The 19545-nt window shown below is 44.9% G+C and overlaps 1 protein-coding gene across 1 annotated transcript; it reads right to left on the reverse strand.

The window, feature by feature from the left end:
• Positions 1-1249: 1249 nt before the first annotated feature.
• Positions 1250-17799, reverse strand: TBC1D20 (TBC1 domain family member 20). Its single transcript, XM_087818826.1, has 8 exons — positions 17694-17799; positions 11038-11223; positions 8567-8647; positions 7075-7261; positions 6807-6908; positions 5564-5705; positions 4544-4731; positions 1250-4253 (listed from the first exon to the last, which is right to left on the reverse strand). Exons 1-8 carry the CDS (start codon positions 17761-17763, stop codon positions 3998-4000), a joined length of 1212 nt encoding a protein of 403 aa, XP_087674952.1. The 5' UTR covers positions 17764-17799; the 3' UTR covers positions 1250-3997.
• Positions 17800-19545: the final 1746 nt, after the last annotated feature.

The following is a 19545-nucleotide window of genomic DNA, read 5'->3' on the forward strand; positions in this document are numbered from 1 at the left end:
CTATCCCTGTCTTAATGTTATTGACAATGAGTCTGAGACATTGAACTTGCAGCAGCTCAAACTGCCAGGAAGTAACACACTTGCCACGATGCCACCAATAATCCTCTTGACCCAGTTCTTGTCATAGCCCATCCTCACCCCCAAATAGCCTAGAGTACCACTGTCCTCCACAGTGCTCAGAGCTGCCCCTGACCTGAACCCTAAGTACCTTCCACTGGCATTGCCCTCTCCATCTCCACAGACCCCAAACTCCGGGCCTCCTGGGCTTTGCTGTCTACAAAACACCCACACTTCTAATTCAGCTATTATTTTTACACTACTTTTCCTTCAGCCTTGCATATTGTGTGGTATTTCCTGACACCACTTCTCCAATTCTCCAGCACCAACTGGGTGTCCAACAATTAAATTCTGACACTACCTGGAGTTAACAGATCCCACAAGTTAAAGGGCTTAGTCCCGCAGGACTGCCCCATTTCAGATGCCAGCTGCAGACAGGGTTCCCCTGCTACCCACACTTCCACCTAGCCAACTTCAAATTCAGGGTTTTCTACAACTGCCCTTCAGGTTCAATAATTTGCTAGTAGGGCTCACAGGACTCAGGAACACTGATGTGTACCAATTTTTAATAAAGGACACAACTCAGAAACGGCTCAATGGAGGCAATGAATAGAGCAGGGTGTGGGGAGAGGGTGCAGACCTCCCAAGGGCACCGAGTCCACCCTCCCAGCATGTTGATGCTCACCCCAGAAGCGCTCAGAATCGGGATTGAGTTCATAGAGTTCAAGCTCCAGCCCTCCCTCTCCTCCCAAGGTCAGGCGAGGGGCCAAAAGTTCCCACTCTAATCACCTGGCCTTTCTGGGGACCTGCCCCATTTTGAGGCCACCTCATTAGCATAAACTCAGGTGGGATAGAAAGGGAATCATTATGAAGAACAAAAGATACTCCTATCAGGAAATCCCAAGAATTTTAGGTTAACTGGAGAGAAAAAACACATACAAATATTTCTCATGCCACATACACCTTCAATGTTCCAATTTTCAAAATTCTACTTTTTACACTCATCAATTCCTATAAAACTGCCAGTGAGTCTGCCACTCAAAATGAATTGTCCCTTCAACGCAGCTCTGGTGTGAGCTCCCAGAGGCAGGGCAGTATCCTGGCCAGCCCTGTGTTCTCCGAGTCAGATGCTGGCCTATGGTGGTGGGACAAGGTCAGGGGGCTGTGATGCCAGCTCAGCCTTGGGCGCTCTCCCCTCTGGGCCAGGGAAACATTAATAAGCATCCCAGACAACATGGGTTCTTGCCTCCATGACTGGCCTACCCTCAGGATGAAGGCAACAGGTACATGGTACTGTTCTGGGCTCGCAATAACCAACAGCAGGGAGTGTTATGATGATGTTGGAAAAGCCTGGCAAGAAAAAGCTCTCAAAGCTCCTTTGGGACAGAAATTATATGTGGAGGCAAAGTTACGTTCACATCAGGCTTTGGTTACGTTCTAAACCCCAATGTCAGCCTTTGGAAACAGGCATCCCCGGAATAGTGTGAAAAATAGTCAAGATCACCCCAAACGAATCTCCCACACCACTTGTGCTGCTTAACTGGCCAGGGCCACCTGGCAGCAGCTGGAATGTGTGCCGTACTTATTGCAGGTGAAACAGAAATAGGACTGCAGGTATTATCCCAGCTCTCCAGGCCAGTCAAGGCTGAGCAGCAGTCCACAGACCACAGCACAGTCCCAGGCCAGGGTGGAAGGCAGGGAGCACCAAGGCCATTTGTCTAAGACCAGAGTCCACTCCTAACAAGTGGTGGACAGGACAGAATGACAGAAGAGGAGATTAGTAACCACATATGGCTGTGTATTTCATACAGGGCTCTGTACAAAATATTTACACATATTCTTTACAGAATAGTAAACCACCTGAAGATGAAAATAGTTTCTTCTCACTGACAAGGCGAATCCTGATGTCAGCAAAGCTATCAAACAAGTGAACTTGCTCCTTCTTAGGCCACAACAGAAGCAAATGCCACTTGCTTCCTGGGTTCCAAAAAGCTGTGGCCTTGGGACCCTGGTCATGTGCACCTCCTTTCCTCTCCCCATCAGTTCCTTCAGTATTTACAGACAGGCTCCAGTGCTCGTGGTGGGAGATGCCGCTGCTGCTGTCCATTCGTAGCAAGGGGACAAACTTGCTGAGGGAGAAGACTGGGAATACCTGTCATGCCAGCACCTCTGATCCTGAAAAAATTTCCTTTGTCTTGATGTATCTTCCACTCCCTGGGTTAGTCTGTCCACATCACACCCCAGGAGGGACTCCTGCTCTAGAGAATGACCCATCACTGAGCTTTTTTTATCTTTAAAGTGCTGAGTGTAACTTAGTGTAGATGCCTCTCCTAACCTCTCTGGGCTGGCCGGCCGTCTGGCATGCTACCTGCCCTCCACTCTGCACACACTGAGCACACGGGAAGGGTGTGGAGCTCTGGGTATAGCAGGTAGATGCTTCAGGCATGTTCACATTAAAACACTTGTTAAGACAGAACAGTGCTAGAGAGAGACCAGGAAAATGAAAGTACATGGCTGCTTCAAACTACACACCCCAATCCTTTAAAGAAGCAAAAGGCACTTTTTTCAAGCCAGAGTTCATCTAAAACATATCTGGCACTCAGAGGAAACGCTGTCCCAGAAGGACTGGAAGATCCAGCTTGTTCCCTAAGGCCGGGAGAGTCCACAGGCAGCCGAGGGCAGGAGCGGCTGTCTCAGGACTACCACTCTGACTGCTCTGAACATTTCCACGGACACTTCCAACCAGGAAGGAGAGACCAGCAGTTAAGGAGATAAATCGAACCCAAAAAACAAAGCCAAGGAAGTGAGTGGGTGCCCATCTGGGATCAGACAGGTGATCTGAGGAAAACAGGAAAGGCAGACCCGAAGAGGGCACCCTGGGAGTGTGGGGTGTTTACAAACTGCAACTCTGGCTAATGTGAAATGCCAAACTGAGGCAAAGGACACTTCAGGGTCTTTGAAGCTCATCCTTCTGATGAGAACTATATTCTTCTATGAAGGAACTACTGTTTTAAAGTGAGGGTGCTTTACATGTTGGGTGTTATATAATTCTAAAAATGGTAATAAAAGTGTCTTTTTAAAGCAACTTTGTGTGGCTTGTGGGCGAGAATAGGTAGGGGGAAAAAAGCAGGCAAGCCTGGCCGGGTGGCTCAGCTGGTTGGAGCATTGCCCGTGCACCAAAGGGGCTGCGGGTTCAATCCCCAGTCAGGGCAAGTGAGGGGCAACCTATCGATGTTCCTCTCTCCTCCTAGAGTCAATGAACATACCCTCAGGTGAGGATTAAAAAAGGGGGGACAGGTAAAACCAGTCTATGTTTGAGCCCTAAAACTTAACATTCCTTCCTGTTTGACTGGAAATACCTGGGATTTCTAGGTGGAAAATCAGCAGAAGTTACCCAGTAACCTTGTTCCCATCTGTCTCTCTCTGATTTCTGACCAGCTAACAGAGCTGCTCTCAGGAAGGGCCAGTCTTAACTCCTGGGCTTGCCTCTCTGCCCCTTTGCCTTCAATCCACCATCGGACTTCTTTGGTCAAAGCAGACAGAACAGGAGGAGCTGTGAGGCGGGCATTCAGTGGTCCAGCTTCCTTACTACTAGGCAAATGAAAAGGTCCCCAGTGACCAGGCCCAGTGGGTTCCAAAGGCAGCTGGGAGCTAAAAAAACCCCACTTCCTCCAACACAAGAGGAGGCAGCGGAGAGCACACTCAGAAGCCCACTGTGAGGGAGGAGAGTTCTATGCCCAGGCCCCCAAGTGCCCAGTGTCAGAAAGGCTCTGCTATTGGCCTCTGAAGCAAAGGCAAACCATGGACAAGCAGGGAGGGTGGTAGGAATAGAAAACCCTTGACAGAAACCCTTTTAATAAAGGACATCCCACCCCTCCCCATCCTTCCACGGAAGGGCGAGACCTTAAAGTAATGTCAGAGGAAGAATCTTCTCTGGCATTTAGGGGAAAAGCTGCAGCTGAAACTTAGGGGCCCACTCCAGGGCACTTTTCACCACAGCCAGGGCGGCTGCTCCAAGTGCCACCGTCAGCCCCATCACTGCCAGTTTCACAAAGCGATTGGTTCTTGGTTTGGTCAGGACGTCTTTTGCTCGATCCTCAGTCCGCAGAAGTCCCCGAAACCGCTGCCGCAGCACCATGTCAGGCCTCTGCTGGGCTGATGCCAGCTCAAAGTCTTTGAAGGTAGAAGCTGCCGTTCTGCAGAAAAAGAAGAGACAGAAAGAAGGAAATAATACGAAGAAACAGCGAAGGAAAGAAAAACTAGATTAAATAGGCTGAGGGCAGAGCCATCCATTGCTCAGAAAACTCTGCTTGATAAAGACCCATCAAGACTAAAGTAGGGATTCTGCTGGCATAAGCTTAGATTTCTGGAAACATCCCCCAGCCCTGTCCTGACCAGACATCATCTTTCATTACTTCTGCTCACTAACAAACACCCCCGCCCCCACCCCCTGCCCCAACTCATCCAGTGGCTTGGCCTCACTCACTTCTCCGCTTGCTGTTGAGCAGCTGCCTCCCGAGCAAGTTCAGATGGGGGAAACTGAACAAAGAGGTCTCCGGCTCTACTAATCAGCGTCTCATAGGGTAGGTCCTGAGGGATCTGGGATAACAGGTGGTGGACTGAGGCCATGTCGCAGTCACAATCCAGGACTTCCTGCTCTCGATACAACACGATCTGTGGAGAGCAAAGCCTTGCATCAGGAACCAGAACATGCAAGGCCTTGGCTACGTGCATATCATTCTTAGAGATGAATTTAAACTGGTAACAGACAGGGCTCACCCCAAAAGTTTGGAAAACCATCTAGGAAGTAATAATGTACATATCTGAGTGCTTTTCCTACTGGGCTGGGTGTTCCTGCTAGAGGCAAACTTCTACCTGATGATGTGAAAGACTGACCAATTAAATGAGGGAGAGATTCTTTTAGAAGGAAGAAGAGGAGGGATTACTGGAAGATTCCTGGAGCTCCAGCACAGAAAAAAATGGTTCAAAACAGTAGAAAGAATGGCCTTGGTCTCTTTAAAGAGCACTGAAGAGTGCCTGTGAGCCCACACCTTCACCCCCACCCTCAATGATTCAGGCCCTCTAATAACTGGAGCACCCCCAAACCATCTCAATTTTCTATCATAATACCACATCCCTTCCTTTCTTAAGCCCAAAGTTGGCAGTTTATATTCATTCCAAATGTCAACAAGAACACCTAATTCACAATGGCAGCTTGCATTTCAAATGTTCAGACGGATCATGCAATAAACAAATCCGTTTATTTTTGTTTAACCAGCATTTCCCAAACTTATTTTTACAGAGAACATTTTTTGTTTTGTTTTTTGTTTCCAGAATTTTTTCCATGACATTCACCATTACCGTTGCACAGAATGGTGTCCAGGCACACTAGCGGGAAATGTTGTCTTTTGTATCTTTCCATAATCACCAGGTTTCCCTTCAGGGGAAATGATCACCCTGAAATGGGTGATAAGAACCTAGCTGCTGGCTCACAGCCTGTACCTACCACAGCTGCGAAGTAAATGGGCATCAGGGGGTGGCAGGCCAGGAAGAAGTCGTATAACCGCACCACGTGCCTGAAGTCAGACAGGACGTGCCCAAACCAGGTGATGAGCCAGCTGAGGGCAAAGATGGTCCCCACCTCGGCACTAGGAGCAAGGAAATCCAGATGTTAGGTTCCCTGCTGAGTCATCCCTTCCCTTTTTCTGGGCCTTCTTTGCCCTCAGTGCTCTGAGAAGAAAGCATTTGGGAAATAGACTTTCTGGAAAATTCAGCCACCTAGAAATTCAGCATTTTCTCTTCAAAAGAAACAAAGTTCTTAAAATGTACCCACCATCATGACGTTAAGACTACAATAGGGTCCTGCTTGCCTTATTTCACTAGGTGCTTTCCTAATGGCCAATAAATGTCTATTCCAGGAATAAGAAGTACCTATTTACAGAAAACTTTACCATAATTTCTCTTCTGAGAAAGTCATACTCTTTTGGGGGGGGCACAGGCACATATTCTCAGGCTTGAAAACACAACTCTGTTAATTTTTTAGTTAACATGAGATGACTGAAACATCTTAAGACATAGCTATTACTTGGGGGGAAAAAGGCCCTGGCCACGTTGCTCAGCTGGTGAGAGTGTTGTGCTGATACACCAAAGCTGCAGGTTCGATCCCTGGTCACGGCACAAAAATGAAAGCATAAATAAGTGGAACAACAAATCAATGTTTCTCTCTCTAAAAATCAATCAATCAATAATTTTTTTTCTTAGAGTCAGGCATTGGCCAATGACACATTTCCAACTAAACAGAAGAGAAATAAAAAACATATGATATTCACAAAGATATATTTCTTCTCCTAGGTACTTGGTGAATACCACCACACACAGACAGCCCCGCCTTTCTTACCTCTGGATCCTATAGGACTCTGAACTCTTATGGCAGTAACCTCAAAGTCTACCTTGGCATACTTAACTTGTCCACCTCCTCCCACTAGATGTAAACTCCTCAAGGGATTGGCTGTCACATCTCTTAGATCCCCAAAAGAGCAGAGCACTCAAAAAGTGCTCCAAGACTCTATATAGAACTGAATTATCCAGATCGCTGGTTAACTAGAAAGGACAACTCAGAAGAACTTAACACTAATCAATATAAGATGATGATAAGCTAGACGTGCGAGGAAGAAATAAACGCTAGAAAGTTGAAGGGGTGTGTGTGTGTGTGTGTGTATACACATAAATGTAGACACATAGATACCTACCTCTGCATGAAGTCATGGAGTTCTGGATTCACCCGGTCAATGATAGGCATCAGATAGTTTAATATATGTTTGGTGTTGTCCATTGTTCGATCCATGAAATCCCTGGAGGGAGACAGTTCTGTGAGCACGACTGGACCAAATACTGAGATCAGGGCGGGGGTGGAACGAGGCTCAAACCACTGAAAACACTGATTGGAAAATGGGCTGAGGAGTTACCCTGGGGTATGGGGAATGATACTCAGTCTCTTATGTTCCTCTGAGCTGGTACCTGAGGTGGTGGGTAGATAATTTTTCTACCAGGGATGTTGCCAGGCTCTCTCCTACCACCAGCAGAAATGTGACCACGATGTCATGGTAGCCCTGGTAGTAATGCAGCTGAGGGTTGCGCTCCAAGACGAGGAGGATGATGTCGATCAGTTCTTCTTGGAGTCCTTCCCTCTGTTCTCTTGGCATGCCTGGGGCAGGGAGGAGAGATGCACTTGAACATGGCAAGCAGCCTAGTAACACAGAGGTTAGGAAGATGGACAGCAATAGATTTTCAGAAAAGTACTTAATAAAAGGAAATTTGCATCTTGGTAACACATAACAAAATCCACACACATACAGGAAATATGTGACATATAGAAAAGAGCCACCGACTAGCAACCTTACAGTGGGAGCTGAGACACCTTAACCAAGTCACAACAGTTTACATTGCTAGTAGTATGACTATCTGACAGCATGTTGCCTGGAGGTTAGGATGAACAGCTGTAGAAGTGAGGAGAGGAAAAAGAAAGGTCATGGAATGGATACTGAAGTGTGCCACATGTTGAACTCAATGAACCCTTGTCTATCTCAAAGCTCAAGGTATAGTTCTCAAACATGGTGGGGACATGACTCCCAAGGTAGGCGTCCTTGGCAAACACCTGAAGGAGTGGTGTCTTGCCGCATTCCCCATGGCCTCCACTGCCAAGATGGTGCAGCAGCAGGTCTGCCCCAACATGGTCCTGGCTACCTGCTGAGCCGCCCAGTGCAGCCCCACCTCCCGGTCTCACTGCAGACACGGGCATCCTGGCATCTCGAGGCCTGCGCCGACACCCCACACAGGGCTACAGTGCCCCCTGCTCCATCTCAGCCCCTTAAAAATTCTTGCAGCACACTGGTGTGCCATGGCAACCAATTTTTTCTTTAGCAAGTCTCCTCTCTTCATGGGCCTAAAGGTAGAGTTGCCAAAAGAAGAGAAATAGATCATAAACATGAGCCAAGTTCCTTCACTGTGAAAGTGGAAACAATGGTCATTCTTCTCATTCTTCCTGGAATGGGGAGGCAATTTTAGGAATAGCCTCTTTAAACATGCAGGAAATGGCCTCCCTTCTAGTTCAAAGAATTCAATATAATGTATATGTGCAAGATATCACTATTTATAAATCGGATCAAACAAGATATTAACAGTTCTTAGTGCCCACTTTCAAACCAATCTGCTCTTTAAAGCCAGCCTCATGGCTCTAGCAATCCCTAAGAAGTCTCTTCTGTGGCTCTGAAAGGGGGAGAAAAACCTTTCATTTACCACCTCTAGGGAAGAGAAATTACCTTTGGCTCAGGCTTTCAGTGGGGATCTGAGTGTGATGGAATAAATGAATGACTCAGCAGACTGGGGGTACATTTTAAGACACACTGTGTGCTGGGATAGAAACTCCCTAGCACTGGCAAGCATCAACACAAGAAAGTAAGTGCAACTGGGACAGAAGCTTCCATGTAACAAGACGGAGAGAGCTTCTCACCAGGAGGAAACCGCCGTAAGGACCGCCTGACATCCAGCAGCACTTGTTGGTAGTCCTTGCTCATCTGTCGTAAGTCTTTCCCTATTGGAGGAAAAGGAACATGTCACTGTAGGAATGTCTGGGAAGCCAGGTCAGGAGCGAAACATTGTGGTTTCACACACTCCTTCATTTTCCTGACGAGAACATGACTCAAAATACAACATTTGGAGAGGAATCCAGAGTTTAGTCCCAAACGTTGTTTCACACAAGTCTGGATGACCTAAGAGGGAAGACAGAATTGTTCAGGAGGCAGCAAAGTCAGGTGGAAAGAGCAGGAGAGCAGTAGTCAGGAGGCCAGGGAACCTCTGTGGAGTCACTGGGGTACTGCTCCGAATTTCAAAGTCCACGTCTGTAAAATGGGAATATTCCCTTCCATAATGGACCTCTCAGGTTACTGTAAGGACCAAACAAGATCATGAATGTGGAAGCCATAGGCCACTGAAAAAACTCTAACATCTGTAACATCTAGGAAGCACTGAGCTATTCAGAAAGGAGTATTAAGATAAACTCATATAAAGAAGAACCTGCCCGGCTGGGTGTGGCTCAGTGGTTGAGCATCGACCTAGGATCCAGCAGATTGCAGTTCAATTCCTAGTCTGGGCCCAGGCCCAGGTTGTGGGCTCCATCCCCAACAGGCAATGTGCAGGAGACAGCCAATCAATGACGACTCTCTCATCATTGATGTTTCTATCTCTCTTTCCCTTCCTCTCTCTGAAATCAATAAAGATATATTTTTTTAAAAAAAGAAAAAAACAGCCCGGCTGGGCGTGGCTCTGTGGTTGAGCGTTGACCTAGGATCCAGGTGATCTGGGTTCGAGTCCCGGTCAGGGCACATGCCCAGGTTGGGGGCTTGATCAATGACTCTTCTCATCATTGATGTTTCTATCTCTCCCTCTCCCTCTCCTTTCCTTTCTCTGAAATCAATAAAGATATATTTTAAAAAAAAAGAAAAGAAAAGAAAGAAAAGAAAAGAAAAGAAAAGAAAAAAGAAAAAAACAGAAGAACCTAACTTCTCAACCCAGAAATTCTAAAACTAACACACTGCAAATAGGAGATAGTACTTGTGTTTAGGTGATAAGCCCAATACAGTGTGAAAGTAAGGAGGCAGTCTCTAGCTGATATATATATATATGCACCAGATCAGGAGCAAAACATGCATATATATATTTATACGTATATAAATATATACATTTATATAACAAGTGTACATTGCCTCAACCCAAACCGAGTGTTGTATAACAAGTCTACATTTCCTTCACAAAGCAAAATCAAAAGCTACCAGAGGAGCCTGTGCAAAACTTCCCCACACAGACTTCATCTTATAAAGATAGAGGAAATCTGGAATCTGATAGAAGAACACCATCTCGGGATTCAGAGTGTGAACATGGCAACGCCTTTTCCTTCCAACAAAAGCTGACTGCTCCGAGGCAGCCAGCTTCAAAGATTAAACAAGTGGCAACTTAACACCTACTCAGCTGCACTATGACACTGTGAACTTTCATTGGAGGAGGCTGTTTTAATCATCTCCAGTATCTGGCACGAAACAAGAGCACAACTAATACCTGCCAAATGAGTGAAAGAATGCCCAATAGCCAGACTTTTGCCAGACATAGCAGGAAAGCAATAAATGTTTGCTGAGCGAATGCATGACAAAGTGAGTTCACTGTTCTGTAGGACTTTCTTCTGTATTCTGCACTGTAGTCCAAGGAACTCCTTTCACTACATGGGACTTGCAGATTATTTAAGTTATAGCTTTTCACAGAATTATAGAATTTTAGACTCTAAAATGATCACAGTATTTCCAAATAAAAATGCTTTTGTGTTTTTTAAAAGTATTATTTCTCCCCATAGCCTAATGTTTCTCAAAATGTAGTCTACCTACATCAGAATTAGGTGGAGTGCTTATTAAAATACAGATTCCTACAACCCTCAGTGAATACAGACTGGAATATGCTTTTTAAAAAACATTTTTTTAAATAGGTCTTTATTGATTTCAGAGAGGAAGGGAGAGAGAGAGAGAGAAACATTAACGATGAGAGAGTCGTCATAGATCAGCTGCCTCCTGCACGCCCCCAACTGGGGATCGAGCCCACAACCCAGGCATGTGCCCTGACTGCGATCTTCTGGATCCTAGGTCGATGCTCAACCACCGAGCCATGCCAGGCTGGGCTGGAATATGCATTTTTAATAAACTCCTCCACCTAGCCAATAGAAGCTCCCTATATACCTACCTAAGCTCATTCCATTTTTGAATAAAATTCTACTTATTAGTTTGGCCTTATTTTCAGAGTTGGCCCAATCATACCCTCGAATGCTTTAGATTTACCCATCTACTCTTGGTTTGACATTAGCATAAAAATCAAAGATTCTGGAATTCTTTTTTCCTTGTCTTCTAAATAAGCTCCCCTCACAGTACTCCTCCCACCCCTTACCTGATATAGGAGGCTGGTCACTGGTGTTGACATTGAGGAGTCTGGGCCACACTTTTCGTCTGATCTCATCAGTCAGGAGCCCTCCTTCACTAATAGCCATGCGTCTAAGGGCAGGCACATCAATGGGATCACTGTTCAGAGCCTGGTATATCTCTGCCACTTTCTTTTTCTTTTTGGCGTTAAAGCCTGCAAAAACAAACAATCAAACAAACAAAACAAACAAACAAACAAAAAAACACTCAGGAGTTAGGGGGTGCATAAGGCACATATTCAGCATATATACAATTTCTGTTCAGGGCTCAATCTCTTTATTTGGTCTGAGGTACAGGTATTTAAAGCCAACCTACAGATATTTAATTAGCACATAATGTGCAAAACACTAAGGAGATATACCATGTAAGTAATCTGCAAGGAATTACAATTAAATAAATGCTCAGTAAATTCAGGCATATCTAACAGTTACTGTTAATGTTTTCCTAATAGAACACCTGTTCTTTCTTAATTCCAAGCTTCAGAGAATATATATCTCTTAATATAATATTTTTCCTGTTGTTTATAGAGGAAAGATGTATATACATGCCACCAAAATTCAATACTACATTTTTAAACAAAACCACAAAAGTTTCCAGTTACTGGTAAAACATCAGCATCACAGAAATATTTTCAAAATCAGAATATCAAAGGGCATACTTGGGTCTCCAGTGTGGGTGGTAAGGGAGGCATGATACTATACACAAAGCAACGGTTTCTTAAAAACCATATTAATTACTGTGATCAGGAAGTAATGTTTTAAGCATCTTACATCCTTATGTGATAGTTTGTTATTTATACATAGGCATTTTACTGTGTTTAAATTTCTTTTTAGGAAATTGGTTGAGAATTTGTGGCTGATGTTTATCATATTATAATTTTTCTATTTAAAATAATGGAGCAATAGGCTCTGAGAGTTCTCATGCAGAATGGCTAATTTTAGGAATGGCAAACACAAGAAAATTTAAACAAGACACCATAAAAGAGATGTCACAAAGAAATGCACTATAATTGCTAAAAAAAGGAATGTGTGGACACTAAGAGCTCAGAGAGTGTTGTGGCTCAAGCTAATCTGAGAGAACATTATTGAAGAGTATAGCTTAAAAAAAAAGGAGGGCCCTGGCCCGGTGGCTCAGATGGTTGGGGCATAGTCCCATACATTGAAAAGCCTCGGGTTAAACTCCAGGTCAGGGCACATACCCAGGTTTCGGGAACCATCCCCAGTAGGCACGTATGGGTGGCAGCCAATCGATGTTTCACTTTCACATCGATGTTTCTCTCTCTCTCTTCATCTTCCTTTCTCTCTCTCTAAAATCTATAAAAGCATGTCCTCAGGTGAGGATTAAAAATAATAATAAAGTTAACATTTAAAAAAAAATAAGGAAAAGGATTTCAAGAGGCTGGGAAGAGAGCTAGAGAGCAGAAAAAAGGCTTGGAGACAGGAAACATACAGCCCTTTTATTTTACAGTAAACAGACTCATTAAAAATATATATGTAGCATATACTAGGTGTAAGGCACTGGAGTTATGTAAGGTGGAAGATAAACACTGGAAGGCAGGTTAGGCTTCAGAGAAGACTAACACTGGAATGTAGATTAGGTTTAGAAGGGACACTAAACAGGTTTCCTCAACAATTTTCTATTCTGAGGCAACAGTCTACAAATTGTTTCCATGACAAAGCCGCACATTATTAACACAAATGCAAGTTGGTACCTAATGGTCCTGCTTACCTACCTATGAGAGCTATGACATATGAACTACCTGGTTTGGAGTCACATGCAATTGGAGGTGCAGACAGGAAAATAACACAGGTTGCTTTTCACCTAGGTAAACCTGTTATCCTGGCTAGGATGTTCTTTTCCCCAGTAACCTAGTAGAATGACCATCTCTTTCAGTTTGAGGGATCCTGGCTCATGCCTATAATTCTGGCATAGTTGTTCATAGCAAACCCCTCCTGCTCTCTGCACTTTCAAAAATGTCCCAGCTTGGATGTTAAATTAAATGGTTACTCTACCTAGAAATCATAAAAATTAAGTCCCAATTTCCTCTGTCAGCATGGCACCTAACTAGTTAACTGTTTGTTTACAAGGTGCTTCAAGCTCTTGGCTTGACTGTCCATCTGTCTGTCCATCCATCTATCCACTTGCCCATTAGTCTATCCATTCATTTATCAGTCCATCATTTAATGAACATCCACTTGTAGTAAGCACTGTACTGGGGATAAAAAGATTAATTTGATTCCCTCCCAGCACTTGAGAGGCTCACGGTAGGGAGGGAGACAATTATTATATGTGATATAACTGAATCATGAAGAATTATGAAACTCTAGAGGAAAGAATGACTACTTCTCATGCAATCAGGAAAGGCTTCACCAAGAATATACTCTGGTACCTTCCTAAAGAAAACTGCACATGGAAGAGTGGTTGAAGGGAGAGTATTCCAGGGAGAGGAGTATGTGCAAAGACTTTGTCATATGAAAGAAATATCATGTCCAGAAAACACAGAGATAATTCTGTGAGGCTGAAGTGTTAGGTAAAGGAAGAGGGAAGAGGCCTGGAGGACTGCAATAAATGTAGCTTATGGAAGATGCTGGGCTGAATTTATCCTGCTGAGGTGTCTGGGATTTATCCTACACTCAAGGAAAGACAGGGAGGGATTTTACTTTGGGTTGAAGGGCCATCCTTTGGAAGAAAAGGCTGTATGTTTTCAAAGAAGGATCACAGACAAACAGGACACAGAGAAGACTTTTTATTTAACAGACAGAGACAAAATATGAGCAGGAATTGAATTAAGTTCCAACAAAGAATATAAAGTACCAGATAGCCTGTAATTTTCTTTTACTTAAGAGTTTCCTTGTACTTTCTACACATCACAACACTTAAATGGTAATATGAATACTGTTTGAGATAAACTGACATTTAGAAATCTTGTTAACCTACTTGCTAAGAATGTGGAAAATGTTCCTCCATTTGTTTAGACATATATCCACCCTGCCCCTCTTTCCAAGTAAGCTATTCAGCAATCTGGGGGAAAGGAAAATCCTTGCTCGTATCTTGAAGAAAATAACACTGCTTTGCAATCTGCTGGATTTCCATTAGGTTCTGGTAAATAATCTGCCAGAAGTTTTACTAATTTTGAACCCAAACCACAGCTCTAGTACTCAGTTCTCTTAACACACTGTTCCAATTCTATTTTTAACCCTGAATTACAAAATTTACTATCTTCTTGTTTTTGGTGCTCTGTGGGAACACAATAAATAGGTACAGACTAGAGTAAGAAGTTAGTTTAGCTACTGTTCCTTTGGAAACACTGGCCTATAATAAATCATATTATTTTGTCCATACTGCTATGCTCACTGCACAACTCTAAACAGTCATGAGCTGCTTAACAATAGGAATACATTCCGAGAAATGTGTTGTTAGGTAATTTCTTTGTTGTGCATCACAGAGTGCACTTACACAAATCTAGATGGTACAGTCCACTGTGCACCTAGACTACATGGTATACCATCTTCGCATATGCGGTCCATCATCGACTGAAACGTCACGTGGCACATGACTGTAGAATTGTAGGTTCTTTTTTTTAAAAAAATATATCTTTTTGATTTCAGAAAGAGGAAGGGAGAGGGAGAGAGAGAGAGATAGAAATATCAATGATGAGAGAGAGTCATTGATTGGCTGCCTCCTGCACACCCCCTGCTGGGATCGAGCCTGCATCCGGGCATCTGCCCCTCTGGGAATCAAACTGTGATCTCTTGGATCCTAGGTCGATGCTCAACTGCTGAGCCACACCCGGCTGGGCAGATTTGTAGATTCTTTGGTCTTTTTCTAAAGCTACTGGTACTTCTCAGAGTAGGATGCTACTCAAATGTGGATTTAGCTGCTGTCTGTTCAGGCCCCAATATCACCTTCTTGAATCGCACAGTTGAGTGATTAAGTATTAATGGCAGATGAGGAAGGCACTCCTAAGTGTGCCAGCACCCCACACACAAGTATTTATTATACCTAATATATAAGCTCTCATTGTGACATAAAAAGGGAGGAGACAACAGAAAACTCAAGCGAGCTAGAGATATATAAATTACAAAGTGATAAGGTCAACTGCTAGATTATACAGTGAGGAAAAAAGGGTTAGCAGTGTCGCGATTAAAACTAATTTACACATACCCTCTTCATCTCAGAGGAAAACCATAGAGATACTCTTGGGATGCTCAGGAAAATAATTAAAATGAATGCCTACATCTACTTTAAGATAATGCTGATATTGGGCTTGGGATAAAAGCCCATATTTCTTCAGGAAGTAGCATAAACATAATCCCAATCCCCCGAATCCTTTCTTCTCCAATTTCCTTTTGCCTCACTTATAAGAGAGATGTATTACATATTCCAAAGTTGATACCTTCCAAATTCCTTCTTGGCTATCGTAACCATGACATAATGAAATGATTATCCTACAGCTGGCTGCAAAATATAAGACACTGCTATAAATAAATCCTTGATGCCTGAAAAGCAATTCACTCAACACAGGAGAAAAATGATACAGGTGCTACTTGGCCTGCTCTCCATTAAAATGATCATTTTAATAAGGGGCACTGAAGCAGTTCCTAACAGTTCAGATAAGGATGGCTGAGCCCATTATTGTTTCAAATCTTTCCCAACCCTAGCTACAGAACCCAGGTAAAGATTTCTGCCTCCTCAGAGCAACAGGTGTCTCCAAAAGCAGCTGGCTTAGGGAACTGTATATATAGGGAAAGGCAAGGACTAAAGATGAATACTAGCTATGCATCGTCTCAGTTTTTCCATACTAGCAAAATACACATTAATTAATGGCTTACATCAGGTAAAAGATCTACATACTTAATAATGGAATCTTGTGTGAGAGTACAAAATTCCATACTTATTATTTGGTTTAAGCTTGCATATCAAGAAAGCTTTGGAGTCTTTAAATAGCAGTTAAACTCAAACTAAGCAATGTTAGCTTTAATTGAAACAATGAAAGAGCCAGTGAGAGAGACAGACAGAGAGAGCCCCTCAGACGGATGCTGCCCTACCCCACCCCTTGAACTCCTGATGTTAACATTGAAAATTAACTTTAAATTTTATGCTTGATCTTCATATATGTACTGGAGAAAGACAGTGGGAGAGGAAAACCTTACCTTTTTTTGAGTAAGGTTGCTACTAAAAACAAAATAAAACAATGCAGCCTCTGTTTTCGGAGGTCCTATTTAGTTTCAACAAACTGTACTAGAATTAGCAGCGATTCCTTACTTGACACATAAAGACAAGTGGGTATTAAGAGACTGCTTTACCTCAACAATGCAGAAAAATATTCCAGAGTAAACCATGAACTCTACAAACTCTGATCATGAACTCTACAAAGGAGAGCTCCTGGTGTTCGTAACTTGCTCCTTCCATTCACCCAGAGAAGTAAAGTCAAGGACGCTGGGAGGTAAAGCCTCAAAACAACGACAACAGGTCACAGGGCCTGCACCACTTGGGGCATGGACTATTATGCCACAAAGACAGATGTCATACGAACGCCACCAAAGAGTTACAAGGCTAAAGGGCCCAGGGAAGCCATATGCGTGAGCTCCACTTCCATCCAGGGCTAGAACAGCAGAAAAGGGGGGTAACAGAAAATGAGCCCAGACAAACAAGGTGCAGATACCAGGTGCAGATACCAGGTGCTTCACCACAGTAAGTGGGTTGAACATGTCAACTGGCTCTATTATGGACGTGGTGTCCATCAGAAGATGAAAAAGTGGGAAAGCTACTTTAATCTTCCCCAGAGGAAAAAAAGATTATTTTACGTGGTACGGAGTAAACATTAATAGTTTTAACTGCCATACCTTAATGATATGTAAAACATATTTGAAAACAGTGCACAACGAAACCGTGATTTCATAGAAATAATTGTTTAGTATGAAACAGTATAAAAATAGGAAATCGCTTTTTGTACCATTAAATAACATTAAAATAGGCGGGACGGGGCTGAGGCATAAAGTAGCCTAGTGCCTGCCAGGAACCGTGGGGACTGGGGAGCGATGGGCTTTCTCTCCGGAATATTAATACTCGGGAATTAGCGGCGATGATCGCACAACCTGTGAAAGAACTAAGGACCACGGAGCCGTAGGCTTTAAAAGAGCTGGATTTCATGGCAATTAAGGGAAATATGCGGTCCCTCACAGCACGCAAACCAGGCCGGCGCGAGAGGAAGTTCGGGAACCTGCCTCACAACTAGGGAGGCGGCGCGAGTCCGCGGACGTGGCCGACAGCCGGCGGCCGGGGGTGAGCCTGAGCCTGTCTCAGGCCCACTCTCCCCTTCGGACCCGCCGGGCCGGGCGGGGTCCCCGCCCCGTCCTTCCACGGGGGATGCGCCCCTGTCACCGCGGTTGCTCCGGTCCCCCCGGCATCCGTGGACCCGACTCTAGGCTTCCTGTCCCTTCAGCCTTTTCCTCTCCCGCCGTCCCGACCGGGCCCGCGGCGATGGGCGCGCCCCAGGCCGCCCGCCGGGCGCCGCGGACGCCGGGACCCGCTCCTCCGAGCGGTCCCCGTCTCCTAGGGCTGCCCCTGTCCCTCCGGCCGTCCTCGCAGGCCGCCCATCGGCGCCCCGGCCGCCTTCCGTACCTGCAGTCTCCTGGCCGTCGTCCCAGCGGCTGGCCGTGGGGCCGTCGCCCTGCGCAGTTCGGGAGGCCATGTCCCGGGGGCCCGGGCCCGGGCCCGAGCCCCGGCTGGTGGCGGAGCCGAGGGAAGACGCGCCCGCACCGCCAGGCAGGCTCGGCTCGGACGCCCTGCGCGCAGGCGCGTAGGCCCCCAGCACGGGCCCCGCCCCCGCGCCGGCACCTGACCAGTCGGCGTGCGGGGACGAGCGGCGGGCCCTGGGCACGCGCGCAGGCGCCCTAGACAGACAGACGGAGGTGGGGGGAGAGCGCGGGGAGCCGCCAGCTCCGCCAGAAGCTGGCGCGGAGCGTGGCGCTCTAAGGCAAGTGTGTTGCGGCCCAAGTTTTGTCACTTATTTTGCTTTCCTTCTTTGTAAAGCGATACTGATCGTAATAAAAGTACTGAACTCAGAGTTGTTGGGAAGCAGAGTGACTACCTCACGATTAAAAGCTATCCTTTTTGTTCCGCAAGGATTTCACCTACCCACGCGCTCCTGCCGTCATACCCGGCGACTTCAGGGTTTCGTCAGAACCAGGTGCTGTGGTTCAGCAGGTGGCTCACTGCACGGCGCCGGAAGGCGCCGTTCCCACAGACGAATGGGTGACCGGTGTCCCCCTTCGAGTCGTACAAAGCGGCCACGCGTCCCAGGTGAGCGTCTCGCCGGGTCTTTGACCACCTCGTCGCCAGGGACAGTGCTTTCTCGCCAGTCGGCCGCGCGTTCCTTCGGTCACACCCCTATTGCTGAGGCCGAACGCGCCCGCCCCCTCGGGGTCCCCGGGTTCTGGCTGTTGGATGACCCCCACCCGAAACAGGCCTTCATGCTCCCGAGTACCCAGCCCGCCGGGTTGACTACTGGCCCCCTTGGTTTCATGCCCATCCTGTCCAATCCAAGTTCCACGGCCTAGCTACCTTTACATTGTAAGTCCCCTTTAAAAACGTCCTCTGAGTAGCTTTCATGAGCAGAAAAGATTACTTTGAGGTTAATTTGATTTTTAAAACTAATATTCAGTTTAGTAAAATTAGAAATCCCCAAATCGAGTTTTAATTTCAACTGACAAAAATTTTACAATTCCATTCATAAATGTAGTCAGTTTTAACAATCACATATTTGGTCCCATTAATAAACTTGGTTAAATTCCTTTTCAAGATTTGAAATTGCATTTATAAATTTAATAATTCACATTCCTTTTTTAAGTATCACAATTTTCTAACAAAGCCTTTTGAGTTCTCATGTAATTCTTATAAATTAATCTGTCATCATGAGTTCTTTTAAATGTGTCAATATAAATTTAATAAGCCTTTAACTTAAAATCACAAGTCATATTTATTACTCAAATACACATTTGTAATCAGTACAAGAATCTGTTAGAAAATTCCCCAAATTATCTTAAATATTGTAAGAATTTAAAGCATCACGTTTTTGCATAAATTGCTTAATGCAAAAATATTAGCCCTGTGACTTCAAAACATTTTTAGACTTGATTCTAAATTGTAGTTGAGTTTAGAAGATGCTTATTAGCCTGGCCAGTGTGGTTCAGTGATTGAGCATGAACCCATGAACCAGGAGGTCATAGTTCGATTCCCGTCAGGGTACATGCCTGGGTGGTGGGTTCTATCCCCAGTAGGGGGCGTGCAGGAGGCAGCCGATCAATGATTCTCTCTCATCATTGATGTGTCTCTCTCTCCCTCTCCCTTCCTATCTCTGAAGTCAATAAAAACATTTAAAAAAAAAAATGCTTATTGCCCTAAAGAATTGTCATCCCAATTTGGGAGTAATATACTCAAGCAATTTGGGTATTTATTCCCTTGTTACTGTGCT

Source organism: Miniopterus natalensis, chromosome 7, assembly GCF_054644295.1.
Source record: "Miniopterus natalensis isolate mMinNat1 chromosome 7, mMinNat1.hap1, whole genome shotgun sequence".
Classification (NCBI taxonomy): domain Eukaryota; kingdom Metazoa; phylum Chordata; class Mammalia; order Chiroptera; family Miniopteridae; genus Miniopterus; species Miniopterus natalensis.

Excerpts from the sequence above, each read along its gene's own strand:
- TBC1D20 (XM_087818826.1), bottom strand. The coding sequence starts at position 17,763 with ATGGCCTCCCGAACTGCGCAGGGCGACGGCCCCACGGCCAGCCGCTGG. Across the intron at positions 7,262-8,566 it reads CTTACGGCGGTTTCCTCCTG|GCATGCCAAGAGAACAGAGG; the intron begins GTGAGAAGCTCT and ends TCCCTGCCCCAG. Across the intron at positions 4,254-4,543 it reads GCTCAACAGCAAGCGGAGAA|AACGGCAGCTTCTACCTTCA; the intron begins GTGAGTGAGGCC and ends CTTTTTCTGCAG.